The 18,771-nt window shown below is 39.6% G+C and overlaps 1 protein-coding gene across 1 annotated transcript; it reads right to left on the bottom strand.

The window, feature by feature from the left end:
• Positions 1-1,283: 1,283 nt before the first annotated feature.
• TYW5 (tRNA-yW synthesizing protein 5) lies at positions 1,284-18,731 on the bottom strand. Its single transcript, XM_070421777.1, has 8 exons — positions 18,581-18,731; positions 17,260-17,414; positions 13,218-13,287; positions 9,890-9,934; positions 8,981-9,118; positions 6,069-6,156; positions 5,559-5,675; positions 1,284-1,692 (listed from the first exon to the last, which is right to left on the bottom strand). The coding sequence occupies exons 1-8, from the start codon at positions 18,656-18,658 to the stop codon at positions 1,436-1,438; spliced, it is 948 nt and encodes a 315-aa protein (XP_070277878.1). The 5' UTR covers positions 18,659-18,731; the 3' UTR covers positions 1,284-1,435.
• Between the last annotated feature and the right edge of the window lie 40 nt (positions 18,732-18,771).

The following is an 18,771-nucleotide window of genomic DNA, read 5'->3' on the forward strand; positions in this document are numbered from 1 at the left end:
CTCTTTCTTACCAGAATCCTGATTTAAACAATTATCCATTCCTCAGAGGACGAGAATTCTATTTCCAGCTCCAGCAAACTAGGCTGGCTTATGGGTCCTTTCAGGATAGGTCTAAGCTATTTTAGATCAATAAGACCCAAGGATTTGGTGGCAAATTTGGGGAAAGCTTTTTTATATTAAGGAAGGGCTGCTGGAATACAGCCTGACTCCTCCACTGCATGTAAATGAAAGTGTCATACACGGCCTGAACTGCTATTGGCAACCATTCCATGAAGGTAGCCAGCCTTAGGATGATGCCAATGCTGCAGTTGAAAACAGGAGGAAAAACCCAAGAGGTTCCTAATGACACTACTGAATCACTGGATCAAAAACACTGAAGCCCGCCCTAGCTGGTTTGGCTCAGTAGATAGAGCACTGGCCTGTGGACTGAAGGATCCTGGGTTCAATTCCAGTCAAGGGCATATACCGTATTTTTCCGTGTATAAGATGCCCCTCACTTTTCTAACCCAAAATTAAGAAAATATTTTAAACATTTTGCTGGTTTTCCTCTAAGGGCCTTCTTTTTTGGATCTTAAGGAGTTGTTCCTGTTTTCTCCACTGTCTGATCATATACTCAGTGGGAAGAGGTCCAAATTGTGTCTCTGCAGCTCTATTTCCATGCTCTCTTGCATAGCTGATTACATTCAGTTTGAATTTTGCAGAGTAAGACAATCGCTTACTGGTATTTATCTTATGTTTTGACACCTTTATGGGCTCAGAAAGCTCCGGTTCTGGTTGCACCTGTGCACTCTCCACTTCCACCTCCAATTAGGGCATCAGTTGATGTAACAATAAGCTTGTGATTGGAGGAAGCCTGTTTGACAAGGTATGGGCAGCTATGCACCCACACAGCTCCCTCCTCAGTTGACTTCCATGTATAAGATGCCCCTCGATTTTCAGTCTAATGATTTTAGGAAAAAATTGCATCTTATGGACGGAAAAATACGGTACGTAGGTTGCAGGCTGGATCCCTGGCCCTGGTCAGGAAGCATGCAAGAGGCAACCAATCCATGTGTCTCTCACATTGATATTTTTTCTCTGTCTCTCCCCCTCCCTTCTCTCTCTAAAAATCAATGGTTAATTTCCTCGGGTGAGGATTAAAAACAAAAAATACCGAAGCCCAATGTATCAATACATTTTGTCATTTTAAGTTAAAATTTTAGTTATTTGAATCTGAAAGCAAGAGGGATCCCAGAACAGCATTCTTTGAACCATAACGATCTGTATAAAAACCACACAAACACTCCTTTGTACTTATTTAATATGCAAACCTGAAACTGATTTACCTTTCCTCTTTTAACAAAAAATCTAAAATATAATTTGTCTTGTTATATTTTTCTAATATTTGAGCTGAACTGTATTTAAAAGTTTATATTCATTGCATTCAATTCATTATTTACTCAAAGTTTTTGCTATAGGCTTTGTCTTGAATGTGTAAGACCATTCGCCGTGCATAGAAGTCCCTGTATTCCTCTGGTAATTCAGCCAATGTTTTTAAGGCTCTGTCCAAAATTTGTGCAGCTCTTGATGCTGCTGTGAGATCTTTGTTTCCATAGGTATCTGTTTTATCATAGCATTCAGACGGAAGGTGTTTCCAAAAGACATTCACTCCCACACCAAACTCTTCAGAAATTACATTATGGAACCATAAAGCTGAAGAAAAATTTTTAAAAAGTTAAAAATACAACCTACAGTTAAAAAGAACCAAACCACCAAAATGTCAGTGAAATATCACAAATTGCATATAACCAATGTAAGAAATAATTCTTGTAACTAGACCCCTTCGTTAGCACACTCCCAGCTTTTAACAGAATCATTTTAACTTTTATGAATTGCCAACCAATTTAAAGTGTCAATAGCACAAACCTACATTTAAAACCTTTTCAAATAGCAATTTTTCCTTTTTAACTTGAAAGACATAATAAAGTTATATTTGTTTTACAGATACGTAATTTGGAGCTGTATTTTGTGTTACTTGTTTACACTTCCTGAGCCACACAACCACATCAAAAGTATGTTTTGTACACAGAACATTTCAATTATTTGAGGAGTATATTTGACCTTTTCTGACTTAGCACAATACCTTTGTTCTCAAAGACTTCCTGTTCAAGCTGCATTTGCTTTCTAACTTGCTTAAATTTGCATTCATTTAATTTCAGTTTTATATTTCTAATGCAATCATAATCGTATTTTTAAGCTCCTTTACAATCTATCTACATATATATATATATATATATATATATATATATATGTCTAAGTGACCGTTATGAACAGTCGACTGAACAACCAGTTGCTATGACCTGCACTGACCACCAGGGGGCAGATGCTCAATGCAGGAGCTGCCCCCTCGTGGTCAGTGCGCTCCCACAGCCAACCTCCCGTGGTCCCTCCCCCTGGTGGGCCGGCCCTGATCGGCCCCTATCAACCCTGATCGACGGCCAGGCCAAGGGACCCCACCCGTGCATGAATTCGTGCACTGGGCCTCTAGTAAGTATATAAAACTAAAGCAAATACAGAGGTGGGCAAAAGTAGGTTTACAGTTGTGAGTATGCAAGTTTATTTTTGTGTTATTTATTTATTACTAGTGGCCCAGTGCACGAATCTGTGCACATTGAAAGGAAATTAATTAGAAGAAATATTTTAATAGCGCTACTCGCCTTTTCTCTATAGAAGTGTCAACCAAATTCACAATTGACAATGACAGATCAAAACATGCATGCAATTGGCGCCAGCAAGAGCTTTATATGTATTGCCATGTGCGAGTCAACTTAGCCTTTTATATATAGAAAATAACCTTGCTTAATTAGACCTGCTTTCTGATTTAACTAAACTTTTTCCAGCCCAGTGAAGCACCCCAACTTCTCTTTCAGGTAATTGTCAGCAACACAGCAGTAAATTATCAACACGAAGCAGATTATTATTGTAGACTAGAGGCCAGATGCATGAAATTCGTGCAAGAGTAGACCTTCCTTCACTCGGCTGCCGGCACTGGCTTCCCTCCGACACCCAGGACCCAGACTTCCCTTCGGCCGCTGGCAGGCACCCGGGACCTGGGCTTCCCTCGCAGCCCAGGCTTTGTTTGGAAGGTCATTCAGAAACACATCCGGTCTAATTAGCATATTACGCTTTTATTATTATAGATCATGCAGGGAGAACAAAGGGTAAAATATTTAACTGCAGCAGTGTTTGACTATATTCTGCGCAGTGAAAAACCTAAAGTCATTTTCAAGGTCCACCATTTCTTCTTTTCAGCCAAGTCAAGTTTCTAAACTTTCTAAATCTCCATTTTCCGGCTAATGAAAAGAAAATAGGATTCCACTGAGTCTCCCATCTACCTACTCCAGGACTTCTGTGAGGATCAAATGAGATGAGGCACGGGAAAATGCTTCACAGACATTTGGTTACAGTGTAAAATGTTTGCACCTGGCTATAAAGCAAGTTGGGTTCCTGGGCTGAAGAAATTGCAAGGCTAGTCGCTAGAGAGAGGAAGCCGGGCACTGCTACGTGACATCATTACCCAGCACCCACAGCCACCATTTCCAGACTGGGCTGAGCTGGCTGTGGGCCGCATTTTGTGCCATGGGTCTCAGCAGCATCACCTGCGATTTGGGGGGCTGTTCCTCTGGGGTGGTGGTGGGGCCTGTGTCCCCTTGGGTGAAGTCGAGTGTTGCTTTGTGGGCACCAGGTCCATGGTGCCGTTTCTTTGTAAATGGCCAATGCATGTCATGACAACTCCAGCACTGAGCGTCAGCTCCTAGGTGGTCAGTGCACGTCATAGCGACCGTCGGCTGGTCAGACACTTAGCATATTAGCCTTTTATAGATATAGATTGTATTACAACTGTAAACCTCCTTTTGCCCACTCCTGTATTTTAGTGGAGTGATCTTTTTCATATACATATAGCTGATTACTTTACTTTCACTAGAAGGTTTACATCTTTGTCTTCAATTGAGTAAACATTTCAAAATATAGGTGCTACAAGAATATTAAAGCAATACCACAGTATAACAAAAATGAAATAACTAATCACATCCAAAAATGTCTCAGTTAGTGAAAGGGTGAAAGGAAGATATTTAAGATGTTAAATTTAAAAACAAACTCAACAAATGCCCATAGAAAAAACAAAACCTTAAAGTGTTTTGATTTGCAAAACTAGTTTTTAAACATGGGTTTAATATTAGCCACTCTTTCTTTCAGAACCTTTTTTTCTTTATTCAATATAACAGGAAAAATTATAACCATTCTGTTAATTTAAATCCAAAGGTGGGGCTTTGCTTTATTTCAAAATATGTGCAAATGTTTAGTATTTCTGGACATTTTTTTCCTTTTTAAAAAGGTTGTACACAGAATAAGGGAAAATTACACAGCCCTTAATCATGCTCTAAAGATAAAAAAAAAATTAAATAATGGCAATAGACTTAAAGACTACTGTGCTGGTTGATCAATAAATATAAGAATCAGAAGTCAATGTATCAAACTTTATAGACAATCAATTATGTGAAGGATATTGTATCAAGCCACTTGGGGAATACAAAGATTAACAAAACATGGTTCCCTGTCTTCAAGGAATTTATAATCTATCTGCAAATGAGATCAGCATATTTTTAGTAATACTTTACTTAATTCTATCATTAGAGAGGTATTAATGATTTTAAAAATATTAACTTAGAAATGGGAAAATTATATAGAGAATTTGTTAATACAACTATTTAATCTGAATTATGATTTTTATAAATTTCAGGTATTTACTTCAGAATAATCCTATATAATAAAAGGCTAATATGCAAATTGTCTCCTCAGGGGTTCTACCAACTGGGAGTTTGACTGCTCGCTATGACATGTGCTGACCACTGGGGGAGAGGTGCAGAACAAAGGAAGGCGCTGGCTGGCAGCTAGGGGAAAGAAGGCCCCGATAGGCCCTGATCGCCAGCCAGGCCTAGGGAACCCTAACCGTGCATGAATTTCATGCACCGGGCCTCTAATAATTATAGATGTTAATTATATCACTGGTTAGCAGCAACAACTAATGCCTATTTACAAAGAAATTAAGTAATACATTAAAACTGTAGAAAATAATGAACACAAGATATCACAGGTGTTAAAGATTATAACATTTTGATATTTAATAAAATCTCTAATCTATTTTGGCTATGAAATACATTTACCATTTCTTGGTAAATACTGAAATGACAGTTCTAAAATACATAAATATTTTAAAAATAAAATGATTAAAAAGAACCAGATAGAATCTTTTCCCAGATATAAATCATCTTCCTTGATGTCATTTAATAAAGTATAATAATATATTTATATGTTGCCTTCAAAAAATAAGATTTAATTTTATAAGAATTTGCCAAAGCATACTTTAAAACACATACACACAATTGTATATAAAAATCATTTTTTATAGGCCAGCATACATATAATAAATATATTTTTGGACTAAAAAATCATATAATGGGTAAGCAATAGAGTACAGATTTTATAAATAGCAAATTACAGAGGTCCAGAAATCTTACCAGGAATGAATAATACATCTCCAGCATTAAGGGAACATTCATACCTTCTAGCCTTGGAAAACAGTGGATATTTAGCTAAGTCTGGGTCATCTATATTCAGTACTTCTGATTTAGTACCTGAAATGTCCCAAAAAAGAATAATACATATTGAGCAAAGTTAGCCTTTTTATAAAAGTAATTACAAATATAAATTTGAAAATTTATTTTTTTCTGTATGACTTTCTATACCCTCACTGTGAAAACAATTACCATTCTCCTGAAACCTAATACATTTTCCAGTGACTCATCCTTTATGTATGACCACTGCCATTCATGTAATACAATTAAGAAAATCTATAAATCTCATTCTTCATATAGCCTATCATTACATGTATACACATACACAATGGAACACAATACATTTTAATTAGGAAGAAGCCCTAACATGTTTTTCTATGAGAAGAGAGAGATGTCTCAAAAAAGAGTACTAAATAAATCAATCTTTAAAAACAAAAACTTAAAAGAAAATACCTGATAAATATAAATACTGGGCATCTCGAGGACTGAACAGTACAACACGCTTTTTTCCTGTCACTTGTATTAGGAAATTATCCATTACCTGGAAAGCAGTAAGAACTTATGAATAAACAGTATCTAAAATTCACATAAACAAAACCAATGGTATTCCAAACAGTGAACTGTAAATCCTATTCTTTAATAAGACTTGGCTCACATTATGTAAAATCTTAAGAGTAATGTTCTAATGTAACAATGAAAACATTTGTATTAAAAACACCACTGTTCATTTATGGAAGATATTTCTGTAGCACTGCCTTAACATGGAAAGGATTGGCAAGCCATTAGGAAATCTGTAGTTGCCTCACCATTATTACAGGGAGGGTAGTGACACCTATTTGAGGCTTCCCGTTTTGGTTTTATTACTTATCTGTCCAGGAATGCTAGAAGGCCAGTACTCAACAACAAATTAAAAGCACCTAGAAATATTATGTGTTGGAAAAATACAAGGTACTGTGGCAACCACTGCTCTTTCAATGACTTAGTCTATGGCCATAATTTGTTTATAGCAGCGGTCGCCTACCAGTGGTCTGCAGACCACTGATGGTCCACGAGGTCTGAAAGGTTGGCAACCACTGGTTTCAGGAAACCTTTGGAGCAGCAATCACCAACCGGTGGTCCGTGAGGTCCAAAAAGTTGGCAACTGCTGGTTTATAGGCATCTTAATTTTAATATTTCTATAGGACTATAACCTTGCAAATTTTCTTGACTGGAGCAATACTTATTACTGGAGCAATCATAACTCTTCCTGTGTATGCAAGGGTGCACTTTGTTGGTAGAGATTGTGAAAAATGTTAAAAGCCAGAGTGACATAATTCTCAACTAAACAATTAAAATAATACAAACAAGATATATTCATGATTATTTACATACTAGAGCAGTGATGGCGAACCTATGACACACGGGTCAGAGGTGACACGCGAACTCATTTTTTTGGTTGATTTTTCTTTGTTAAATGGCATTTAAATATATAAAATAAATATAAAAAATATAAATCTTTGTTTTACTACGGTTGCAAATATCAAAAAATTTTTCTATGTGACACGGCACCAGAGTTAAGTTAGGGTTTTTCAAAATGCTGACACACCAAGCTCAAAAGGTTCGCCATCACTGTACTAGAGGCCTGGTGCACGAATTCGTGGACGGGTGGGGTTTCTCAGCCTGGCTGGCAATTGGGACCGATTGGCTGGCTGCGGGGAGGGAGCGCTGGAGGTTGGCTGTGAGAGCGCACTGACCACCAGGGGGCAGCTTCTGCCCCCTGGTGGTCAGTGCGCATCATAGTGACCGGCTTTTATATATATAAATAGATCATTTCTACGTAAGCATTTTTCCTTTTACCCACCTTATAAACCTTAACTATATAATAACCAAAGGGTGTCCCAAAAATTGTATACACACTTTAACAGCTGATAATTTTGAAAATGAACTGTATGTTAATAAATATTGACTTTATAATCATTCAACGCCTGTATAGCAGTTAGTAGCTCACTTAATTTTGAAAATAATCTGTATGTTAATAAACACTGACTTTATAACCATTCAAAGTGTGTATAATTTTGGGGGGGACACCCTGTATACTACTACTATTCCTTTGACTTATTTTTAATTTAAGAAAAGCTTTATGATATTCCATAACTCAATATAAAAAGGATACTACTTAAAGTTAAAAATATAACCTGAGAATTCAGTTAAAATGTATTTGAGTTATCACATCATTTTCTCACCATATCATTTACATAAGACCTTTAAAAAACAATATGCTAGGATTCTGTCTATCTCACTTAATTATAAAGTTACTACGTTAAAATCCTCTCAAGAGATCTTCAGCTGAATTATAAAACATACTTATAAAAATTAATATAGTTGGACTCAGAACTTTTTAAAAAAAGAATTCCTTTATCTTTATAAACATATTAGGTATTAGCTTATTTCTCCACCCAACACCAAACCATACACAATACCAGATTTTTAAAGTTTGTAAAACATTTCTATCCATTAAGCAAATAAAATTACAACACCACAAAATAAATTATCAAGATCAATAATCTATACATCTTGCTACTCAACAAATAGATATCTGACACTCTCAGGGGATATATACCTAAGACCTTCTGATGAGTGAAAATGGCTGTCCACAAGCTTCTGACTCATACCGCAACCTTACTACTTTTTCTACTTCCACCATTTTCCTCCTCATCTAGTGGCCACTTCTCACGTGTTAACAAAACAAAAACACCTAATAAAACGTTATATATGACTAGAGGCCCGGTGCACGAATTTGTGCACATTGAAAGGACATTAACTAGGTGGTGGCTGGTGGGGAGGGACTGGGCGAGATGGGCGGGATATGCCCTGGAGCCAACCTCTCACGGTCTTTCCCTGGCCAGCTGCACCTGGGGCAGCGCTGGGGCTCGAAGGGCATCTAGAGTGAGTGGGGTCCCTCAGTCTGGCCTGTGGGGATTGGGCCAAAACTGGCAGTCCAACATCCCCCAAGAAGTCCTGGAGTTCAAGGGCACTCTGCAAAGTTGCTGTGGCTCCACAGCTCCTGCGTTGTCTGCCCCCTGGTGGTCAGTATGCATCATAGCCACTGACCAGCCCATCGACTGGTCACTTAGCCTTTTATATATATAGTTGATGAATCAATAACAAGACCACTGAGAATGCAAATGTGATAAACTAGGCTTTGGTGTTAGCTAACAATTCATTTCCATATCACCGCCTTGCAGAGCATCTGTTTTCAACCTCATGTTTTAGCAAATTACATGTCGAAGATACTTAGGGTAGCCCACAGAGCTGAAACTGTGACTGTTAAATCTATCAATGCTAAACATCTACAGTAGCCTAGATTTCTCATCTGTGTAGCATACATCATAGTGGGTCCAAAGTTGTAATCCCGGTGAGCTAATTCGAAAAACACTGGAAAAGAACTGCTCCTCTTTGAAAAATTTTGGAAACTTAATATCTTCTTCCAATAAAGGAAACTGCTTTCTGATATCTGCAACATCCTGCATTGAGAGGAACACAATAAGAATTTTAACAAAACAACACTGGCACAATGCTTATTTTATCTAAGACTGCCATCAGAATCCATGATACAAAAGAGAAATGGAGTGAAACTCTGTTCACTGCTTTAAAATACTAGGACATGACCATAGCCACCAATGAGTAATACACACTGTGTAACAAGACTGCAGATTTAACACTGTTTAGCTTAATATACTTCATTTATAGAAAGGTTCTTCCTACTTTAAGCAAGATTCATACAGTTGTTACATAACATTAAGTATTTTAAGTTTAGGAGTCATCAACTTGAATGTTATCAACTATGTAAACCTGTGGTCTGAGGAAGGAGAATGAAGGCAAAGAACTAATGTAATCTTACTTAATTATTTTAGGGATACTCTTCAGCACTACAGCCATATAAATTAGACTCTGAATGCATGTCAAAGCTTATATAATGAGTTATTCAGAATTTTTATAATTATTTAAGTTTATATTTTATTAGGTGAATTGCAATCTGTAAAATACAAAATAGAAAGAATTTCTTAATTACGTACAGATTACCAGATGACTTTAAACACTAAGATTCTATGGTCCTACTTGAAAAACTAAGTTATCAACTTTTAATAATCATACTTATTCGAATCATTAAGGAAAGAATGAAAAACGATAAAACAGATCATATGACAGGCAGCAAGTATAAACATTATAGTGCCAGTTTATATATGTACATCCATTTAAGCTTGAAGCAATTGTTTTATATTCAGAATTCTTACCTTTCTAGGGTCTTCCCCAAGTGAGCGTAAGTAGTACTTTTCATCCTTAAATGTCCCAGAGAAAAATAACATCAATACTCACTTAGAAATATTAGAAAGTAAAAATGAAAGGAAGCAAGTATTAAAATCTAACCCAGTGAAGTCGTTTTCCAAAAAGTTACATCTTCTTACCCTTTCTACTAATGCTCTCTGGTGGCCGTATGAAGAAAAGTCTTTACATGCTGCTTGTAATAATGACTGAATCCATAAAATATAAGTAAAATAAGTTCTAAAAGCAATACACACGTACCACATCTAAAGCCACATTGTTCAATTTAGACTTTATACTCCAAATTCTTTAGTCTCAACAATGTCTTAAGACTTCAAAGAATTCCCATATGTACAACACACATGATCTCAAAGTATTGTGAGTGCCAACAAAAAAGTTCTTATTTAATGTAATACAAATGTACAATAGGGGACAAATAAAATATACTTTTAATAATTTTTTAAAATTCTGAATTGTACTTTATCAAGCTAAGCCTATCCCTGATTATATAAATTCTCAAGCCAAATTCTTAAGAGTCAGTTCATGTATGTGAATTAGAAATGTCGTTTTATAGCAGTAAGTTTGATACAATACCAAAAATCACCAATTGTACTGCACTGAGTAGCTATAATAAGGAATTGTTTGAATTAGAAAACATTTCTGTTGCCTGCATTTCCTATGAGAATTAGAAAACTGAGATATACTGGGTCAAGCACAGGGGCATTCTCCCGTTTTTATACCTACATTGACTGTTAACACAAACTTCATTTACTTTATTAAACTTCATTTGCTTTTATAAATCCACTAGAGGCCCTATGCACGAAATTCGTGCAAGGGGCTCGGCCCTCACAGCCCCAACCTCATCCAGAAGGACATCGGTCTAATTAGCATATTATGCTTTTATTATAGACTAGAGGCCTGGTGCACAAAAATTTGTGCACTCGAGGGGGGAGAGGGGGTCCCTCAGCCCATCCTGTGCTCTCTCGCAGTCTGGGACCCCTCAGGAGATAATGACCTGCTGGCTTAGGCCTGCTCCCGGATGGCAGAGGGGAGGCCCAATTCCTAGGTGCAGCCCCTGGTCGGGCTCAGGGCAGGGCTGATTGGGGAGTTGGGACGCTGCCCCCTGTCATGCACAGAGCAGGGCGGATTGGGAGGTTGCGATGCCACCCCTAGTCACGCTCAGGGTAGGGCTGATGGGGGGTTGGGGCACCGCCCCCTGTCACACTCAAGGCAGGGTTGATAGGGAAGTTGCGGCGCCACCCCGTCACGCACAGAGCAGGGCCGATCAGGGGGTTGGGGCGTTGCCCCCTGTCATGCACAGAGCAGGGCCCATCGGGGGGTTGAGGAGCTCCCCCCTGTCACGCACAGAGCAGGGCCGATCAGGGGGTTGAAGAGCTCCCCCGTCACTCACAGAGTAGGGCCGATAGGGGAGTTGGGGCACCGCCCCCTGTCACACACAGAGCAGGGCGGATCAGGGGGTTGGGGCGCTGCCCCCTGTCATGCACAGAGCAGGGCCCATCAGGGGGGTTGGGGCTCCATACCCTGTCACACACAGAGCAGGGCTGATCAGGGGGTTGAGGAGCTCCCCCCTGTCACACACAGAGCAGGGCTGATCAGGGGGTTGGGGCACCGCACCCTGTCACACACAGAGCTGCAGGGCGATCAGGGGGTTGGGGAGCTCCCCCCTATCAGCACAGAGCAGGGCTGATCAGGGGGTTGGGGCGCCTTCCCCTGTCACGAACAGAGCAGGGCAGATAGGGATGTTGTGGCCCTGCCCCCTGTCACACACAGAGCCGCAGGGCGATCAGGGGGTTTGGGTGCTGCCCCCTGTCACGCTGATCCCGGTGCCAGGAGGCATATTACCCTTTTACTATATAGGATAGAAGCATGGTGGACAGGTGGGGGCTGGCTGGTTTGCCATGAAGGGTGTCCTGGATCAGGGTGGGGGTCCCCACTGGGGTGCCTGGCCAGTCTGGCTGAGGGGCTGAGGGCCATTTTCAGGCTGGCGGGTGACTGAAGCTCCCAACCGCTCCTTTTCTTTTCTTTTTTTTTATTCTGGGCCAGCTTTAGCTCTGAGGCCTCGGCTGCTGAAAGCAGGATTCTGGCCTTTGTTTACCTTCTGTATTTGATACAAGTTGCGGTCCGGCTGGCTGAAGCCCGGCTGACTAACGCAGGTTTCTGGGGTTTTGTTTAGCTTCTATATTTGCAACATAGTTGCTTAGAGTTGCAGCTGAGAGGCCAGCAAGTCAGGCAGGGAACGTTGGAATCCGCCGTCACTGGAGCAAGCAAGCCTCCCTGTTCACTTCAGTGCATGGCTGCCGGCCGCCATCTTGGCTGGCAGTTAATTTGCATATCGCCCTGATTAGCCAATGGGAAGGGTAGCGGTCGTACGGCTAATTACCATGTTTCTCTTTTATTAGATAGGATGATCAGAAATGTAAACTTTCAGATTGTTTTTATATTATTAGATAGTACCATATCAAGTAAATTCTATGAATTTATTACTGGCTAGACAGGTTTCAAAATATGTTCTCAAAATTCTAAGAGTTTTCTACCAGTTCTACTATTTCAACATTTAAATAAATTCATGTGGCAGATACAGAGACTCACTTCTCAGACCCCCTTCAAAAGTGTGAGGACTTCCAGCTGCCAGCTGTTAGCTCCCTCAGGTCCATCTCACTTTTTGAACCAACGTCCTGCTCTTCTTGGAGTTCCCCCAACTAATGACTGAGCAAAACGGTAAAAGCCTAGACACTGCTACCCCACAAGGACTCCTCTACAGGCAGGGTTGCTCAGGAGTTCCATGATATTTAAAGTGAATTAAAGGTGGATTATAATGTAAATAAGTAGACTTCTTCTGAATAAATGTTAAAGCAAATTAAAAAAAGTAATCACACTGATAGTAACTAATAATAAAATAAATAAATAGTTCTCCATTAGCATTTGAACTTGGTATATCAAACCAAAGCATTTTCAATGGAAGTAATACTAATAGCTAACATTTAGTGAGTAGTTTCTAGTCAGGCACTGGGCTAATAATTCCTCTACAAATTAGATTTAGTGAATTGTACTGTTATGATTCATATTTTATAGCTGAGTACACTGAGGCACAGAAAAATAATCTGGCCAAGATTTACAACCTAATAAATAGAACTAATATCTACGGCATATACAACCAAGCCATAAGAGTGGCTATTAGAGAAGGATACAGCTCTTGTATATAAAATATTCTCTTATAAGAAAATTGATTTAATATATAGATATTAATGTTTTCTAAAAAGAAATGTTAGAACCAATTACCTCTGAAATAAAGAATTCTTTATGCTTTTCTTCAGCTGCCCTCTGAACCAACTTGTCAAAAGGTAAAGTTCTGAAATAAACACAAGAGAATCCTTGGCCTTAATAATAAATCAATTAATAATACTCTAATCATTATATATTATAGGGGTTTGTTGAAGTTGGATATGACCTTTTACAATATCCATAATTTTTATTATAACCTATTATGTGGAATTGTAAATTTTCAAAATTCATTTAGCACTGTCCTTACTTGACATAGGTTGTCTGATATTCCTATTTTAAAAATTAAAGATTTTTTAAAATATATTTTATTGATTTTTTACAGAGAGGAAGGGAGAGGGACAGAGAGTTAGAAACATCAATGAGAGAGAAACATCGACCAGCCGCCTCCCGCACACCTCCCACTGGGGATGTGCCCATAACCAAGGCACATGCCCTTGACCGGAATCGAACCTGGGACCTTTCAGTCCACAGGCCGATGCTCTATTCACTGAGCCAAACCGGTTTGGCAAAATTAAAGATTTTTAAATCTATGGTACAGATGGATCCTTCTCATATGCCAATATCCTCTTATTCCAAGTTTTTGTTAGAAAAAGGTTCCTATGATGTTTGGTTACCTTTGGAAATACACACTTTCAAGCTCTTGTGATGATGGGGCAACTACTAATAATGCTCCTTTGGAAGAGACAGTAAGCAAAGGGTCGATGAAGGTCAAGTCCCCCCACCCTCAACTGGCCTTCCTGCCTTCTGGCGTCAGCAGAGAACACAAGCATGTAACACTACTCTCATCCTCCTGAACCATGCTCTGTCATTTTAAGGCTTCTGAGGAATATCTCGAGAATTCCAGTGAAGTGACAATGTTTTATTCTTCAATATTTCTACCCAAATGCCTGGCTCCTTCCACCTGGTTGAAAAGGCTGAATATTGTAAAAGCAAAGTGTGTTTCCTTCACCTCACATTCTTGAGCCTTGAAAGTTATTTTTTCTCCAGGTCCCATCCTATCCCTTCAAGAATCAAAAGTACTGCCCCTACATAAAGATGATCCCTTATCAGTAACATTAAGACAATCAAGTCCTCAAAAGCATCAAGGTCAAAAGCCTCTCCCCTCCTCCAGCAATGAACTGCAGCCTCCAAACCTCTGATTAAAAGTTATCATCTTTTCACTTTTACTTCCCCCTGAAATCTGTACTGGGAAGATGGGGAGAAAGGATTGGCCCTACTTTCTCCTAGCAATGTTTTCCTACAAACATACTGGTTAAGATAAATGTGGAATGTCAACTGTGACATCAGGTAATACTGTTTATTGGTGAACTATGCCTGGCTAGAGAGCTGGTGGTGGACTATAAATACTGTTAGGAAGCAGGGGATTTGGCATCCTTATGTGTAGTGTAACTCTTTTTTTTTTTTTAAATATATTTTATTGATTTTTTACAGAGAGGAAGGGAGAGGGATAGAGAGTTAGAAACATCGATGAGAGAGAAACATCGATCAGCTGCCTCCTGCACATCCCCTACTGGGGATGTGCCCGCAACCAAGGTACATGCCCTTGACCGGAATCGAACCTGGGACCCTTCAGTCCGTAGGTCGATGCTCTATCCACTGAGCCAAATCGGTTAGGGCTGTAGTGTAACTCTTGCAACTGAGTATGCCCTTAGAGAAACCTGCGTCAGTTCATGGGTTGTTTGTGCTACTGGTGTCTAAGCTAGGGCTCACTTTTGGTCTTGCTCCCTTACAACAAAGCTGTTATATTTGGTGAGCCAAAAATGGCTCCCGGATTGGCATAAGGACTCCTACTGATACTATCCTGCTAGAATGCTTTTTTTGGCAAATCCAAGTGAATCTGATGCCAGATTATAGACTAGTGGATCCTGTGAACATGAATGTCAACTGAACTCGAGGCCTCTGCTGGTACTGTAGAATGAGCACTGTGAGGGAAAAGGAGCCTGCCATCTACTCAGACCAATCTTCTACTATAGTTTCTGCCTAATATTATAAACAAATTTACTTATCATCCTCCTATTCAGTTTTTCCATCTCTGACCTCACCATATACCCTTCATTCCTACCAAAGCATCTTTGAAGAGTCTGGGAGCAATGGGGAAGCCTCTCTGTCCCAGAGCCACCTCTGTAATTGGTGCGGTTGCCCAGGCTTAGATTGTTACTAAAGAGAACCCAGAAGTGTTTCAAGACCTTTACAAGAAGAGGGCAGATAGAGTGGTTCAGTCCAGAGAAGAACAGGGCTGCCCCAGCACCTTTCTCCCTTAGGTACTGGTACCTGTCAGAAGTTCTGCAGAAGCAAAGCTGAGAGAGGGGGATATGAAGTATATGAACTGGCAAGTTCCTTGGCCTTGACATCTTATCTACCTCATGCATGTTTCAAAAAAAACACACAAAAAACCCCCACAAAACACCTGCTACTAAAGTTCCATTTGTCTGGACTAACATATAGACTAGTAAGGGAGGTAGTATCAAAAAGGGGGTAGGATCAGGGTTCTGTGGAGTCAAGCACATCTGGTATAAGTCCTGGTTCCATCATGTCAAGCTACATGATCTTGGGTAAGTTACTTAACATTTTTAAACCTCCATTAGCTCATCTGTATAAATATTATTAAAGTGAAGTGATAATACTGATAAATGGATGAGAGTTTCTTACTTTCTAGTCTGTCTGTGGCTGAGATGCCTTCCTTCTTTCCTACTCCCAATTAACTGCCAAAAATAATCTATTTTTTTCTTGCACTAAGAAAATATTCTTGTAGCTTTTTAGTAGCTCTAGTGAAAGGTTTGGAGGAAGCTGGGATAAGAACTATTACATAATGTATGTACTTCAAAAACAAGTTTTGAAAAGCTTATAGGACATGACAAAACATCAAGGCAATTCAAGAAGTTTCAATAACCACTTGCTATGGCATTGGACTCTCTGGAAAATAAACATTAACTGCAGGCTGAAAAATGCTTATCATTCCAGCACTTTCTCCCACTTTCTTTATTTAATAAAAAATGAAAGTTCTTAGACTTGGGAAAACTCATGGCAATTAAATTCAATTCATGGTCTATTAAAAACCAAAACTATAATGGTGAATATTCAAAGGATAAAAAAACTGAGAAATGCTTTGGCAAGCTGTTATATGAGCTTGGAAAACTGAGAAAGGGATGGCCCTGGAAATTAGAAGCTGTTTAACTCATCTCTACTCTGGAAGAAACAGCTAACTCCCTTTAAAAGTCAGGTTATTGTGAACTACACGTTTTTAATAGACTGAATTTGTTGGGAACTGCACATGCTCAGAATGTGAAAGTTGTTTGTTTTTTAATGTAACATTTTTAACAAAACTCATGGGAATAAATAGTATATTAAAACTATGAGATTACAGTATTTCAAGCTTTCAAATTTAGAAATCCAGAAGCTTTTAACAATTTCTTATTTGCTCCTAAGAGAGAGATAGTAAAACATAAAATTACAACCATGAGGAAAAAAAAGTATTAAGGTTATTTTTTAAAAAGAGAAAATTAAGCATGATTTTTTTGTTACCTGAGTTGATGAAAGCTTATACCAAACATAGCAACTACTTGCCCTACATTTCTGGAGAGGGCAGAAAAACAATGGGCTTATACTTACCAAAAAACAATCTGATTTAGAAAAATTTCCAAAACTAGGGCATTAAAAATCAAAATAGATCATGAAAGGAAACTTTAGAATTTATTACTCTGGACAATAATCACTAATTATTAGTAGGATCAGTTAATTAACGAAGCATTCAGATGTAACCTCTCTAGTTATGACAATTCTCTGTTCCTTCCATGATTCAGAAGGCATCAGGTATACACCCTATGTAGAAAATGGTGTTTGGAAATGTCTTTGTATTATTATGTGAAATCAGAATTCTTGTCTTTTGTCTTATAAAAGCCATTCTTTAAAAATTAGTACGCTATTCCATGATTATATCAAACTAGCCAAAATATGATGTGCCATATGGATTTTGTATAAATATCTTAAAGGTTTAAAACAAGTTATTTGAATCCCAAGAGTAAACCTGAGAAGAAAATACCTATATACAAAGTTCTTACTAATGAAGTCCATCTGGGCAACAGCAGCAACATGAATCTTCACTTCTTTCCTCCCTCCAACTTGACTTAGGTACTCCACCGTCCATTTGCTTGTGCATGTCCCCAAATCAATTCCTTCCAACACTACAGGTTTCCTCTACAAAGGGGAATAGTATAAAAACAGGATCCAACAATATATCAGGAGTTGTATTTGACAATAGAGGGATAAAAAGAAATGATTCTTTATCCCAAGATGCTCAAACTCAAACCTTTCGACAATTCATGCTGTAACTAAAATAGGAAAAGGACCCATCCAATATACTTAGAACAAAATTTTAACATTAGGAGAACAAAAACAAACAAAACAGTGACATCATGAATAGCTAAGAGATTAAAAAAAAATCTAGATAATCTAAATATTATTTAAAGCATTTTCAGGAGTGTTACTTATGACTAAATGACTAAAATGTGTATTTATAGTCAAATATGCTTGTAACTTTTTATTTTGATACCATTTCAAACTTATGGAAAAGTTCGAAGAACTGCCATTTACCATCTACTCTGATTCCCCAATTGCTTCCTGTACCATTTGCTCTCATTCTAATTGTGTATAGAGAACAAGATAATTATTCTCTGAACTATTCAGGGTAAGCTGCTGATATCATGCTCCTTTATCGCTAAAAACTTGAGTGTGTTTCCTGAGAACAAAGCCATTACTTTTTCTCTGAGTTTTCTTTTAAAGAACTAAGGTTCGAATTACACACGAGATTCCAATGTTTGAACTAGAACCCGGATTAGTTAGCATCCAAGACCAAAAGCAGTGGCGGTTTCCTGAGGGAATTCCCACCGATTCCCTTTGGCTCCGTACAGTGAAAAACTGCTCCTTGAAATCCCGTAAAGCGGACTGACAGGCGCCATTCACGCCAACAGGGGAGCCTGGAAACCTCTAAAATGTAAGAAACCCAAAGGAAGACAGCAAGGCAGGCGGGGTGATGAAAGCGAAAGCGCCCTTCGTTGCCAAGGTAACGGCAGAAGGCTTCCGGTCGGGGCTCCGGCAAGGCCGCTCTTCGCAGCGAGCGCAGCTCTCATTAGGCAAAAACGGTTCCCGCACGCAGCTCCCCGGAAACGCGGAGCTGTTCTCTCCGGAATGGATGAGCCGGCGACATCCCCGTGCGCCCACTCCCCCGGCCGCAGAGCCCACCGCCCTTTGTGACGCCCGCCCCTTCTCCCCACTCCCCGGGTCGCGAGAAACACGTTGGGAGCCAGCTGGGAGGCAGGGACGGTACCCCGGCTCCCTCGGTCCGGCCCCGCGCGGGGCCTCACCTGTGGGTAGAGGTGCTGCATGAAGTGCTCCTGCGAAACACCCGGGAGCCGGGGGACCGGGAGGTGCTGCCCGGCCATCGCCGCTCGCGCCCGTCCACTTCCGCGTCTCGGGACCTAGGCCTACAACACGTCCTCCACAACCGACCCGCCCGGAAACTCGACCCCGCGAGAAAAGGCCCGCGAGGCCGCTG

The sequence above is a fragment of the Myotis yumanensis genome, unplaced genomic scaffold (assembly GCF_028538775.1).
Source record: "Myotis yumanensis isolate MYYU_CA2020_CCGP unplaced genomic scaffold, mMyoYum1.0.hap1 SCAF_8, whole genome shotgun sequence".
NCBI classification, from domain to species: domain Eukaryota; kingdom Metazoa; phylum Chordata; class Mammalia; order Chiroptera; family Vespertilionidae; genus Myotis; species Myotis yumanensis.

Bases quoted from the DNA above. Each gene is read 5' to 3' on its own strand.
- TYW5 (XM_070421777.1), bottom strand. From the start codon at position 18,658: ATGGCCGGGCAGCACCTCCCGGTCCCCCGGCTCCCGGGTGTTTCGCAG. The intron at 13,288-17,259 runs GTATTTTCTTCT...TGTTTATTTCAG, and splicing joins AGTAAGAACTTTGTATATAG to AACTTTACCTTTTGACAAGT. The intron at 9,935-13,217 runs GTAATTGGTTCT...GGGACATTTAAG, and splicing joins AAGAATTCTTTATTTCAGAG to GATGAAAAGTACTACTTACG.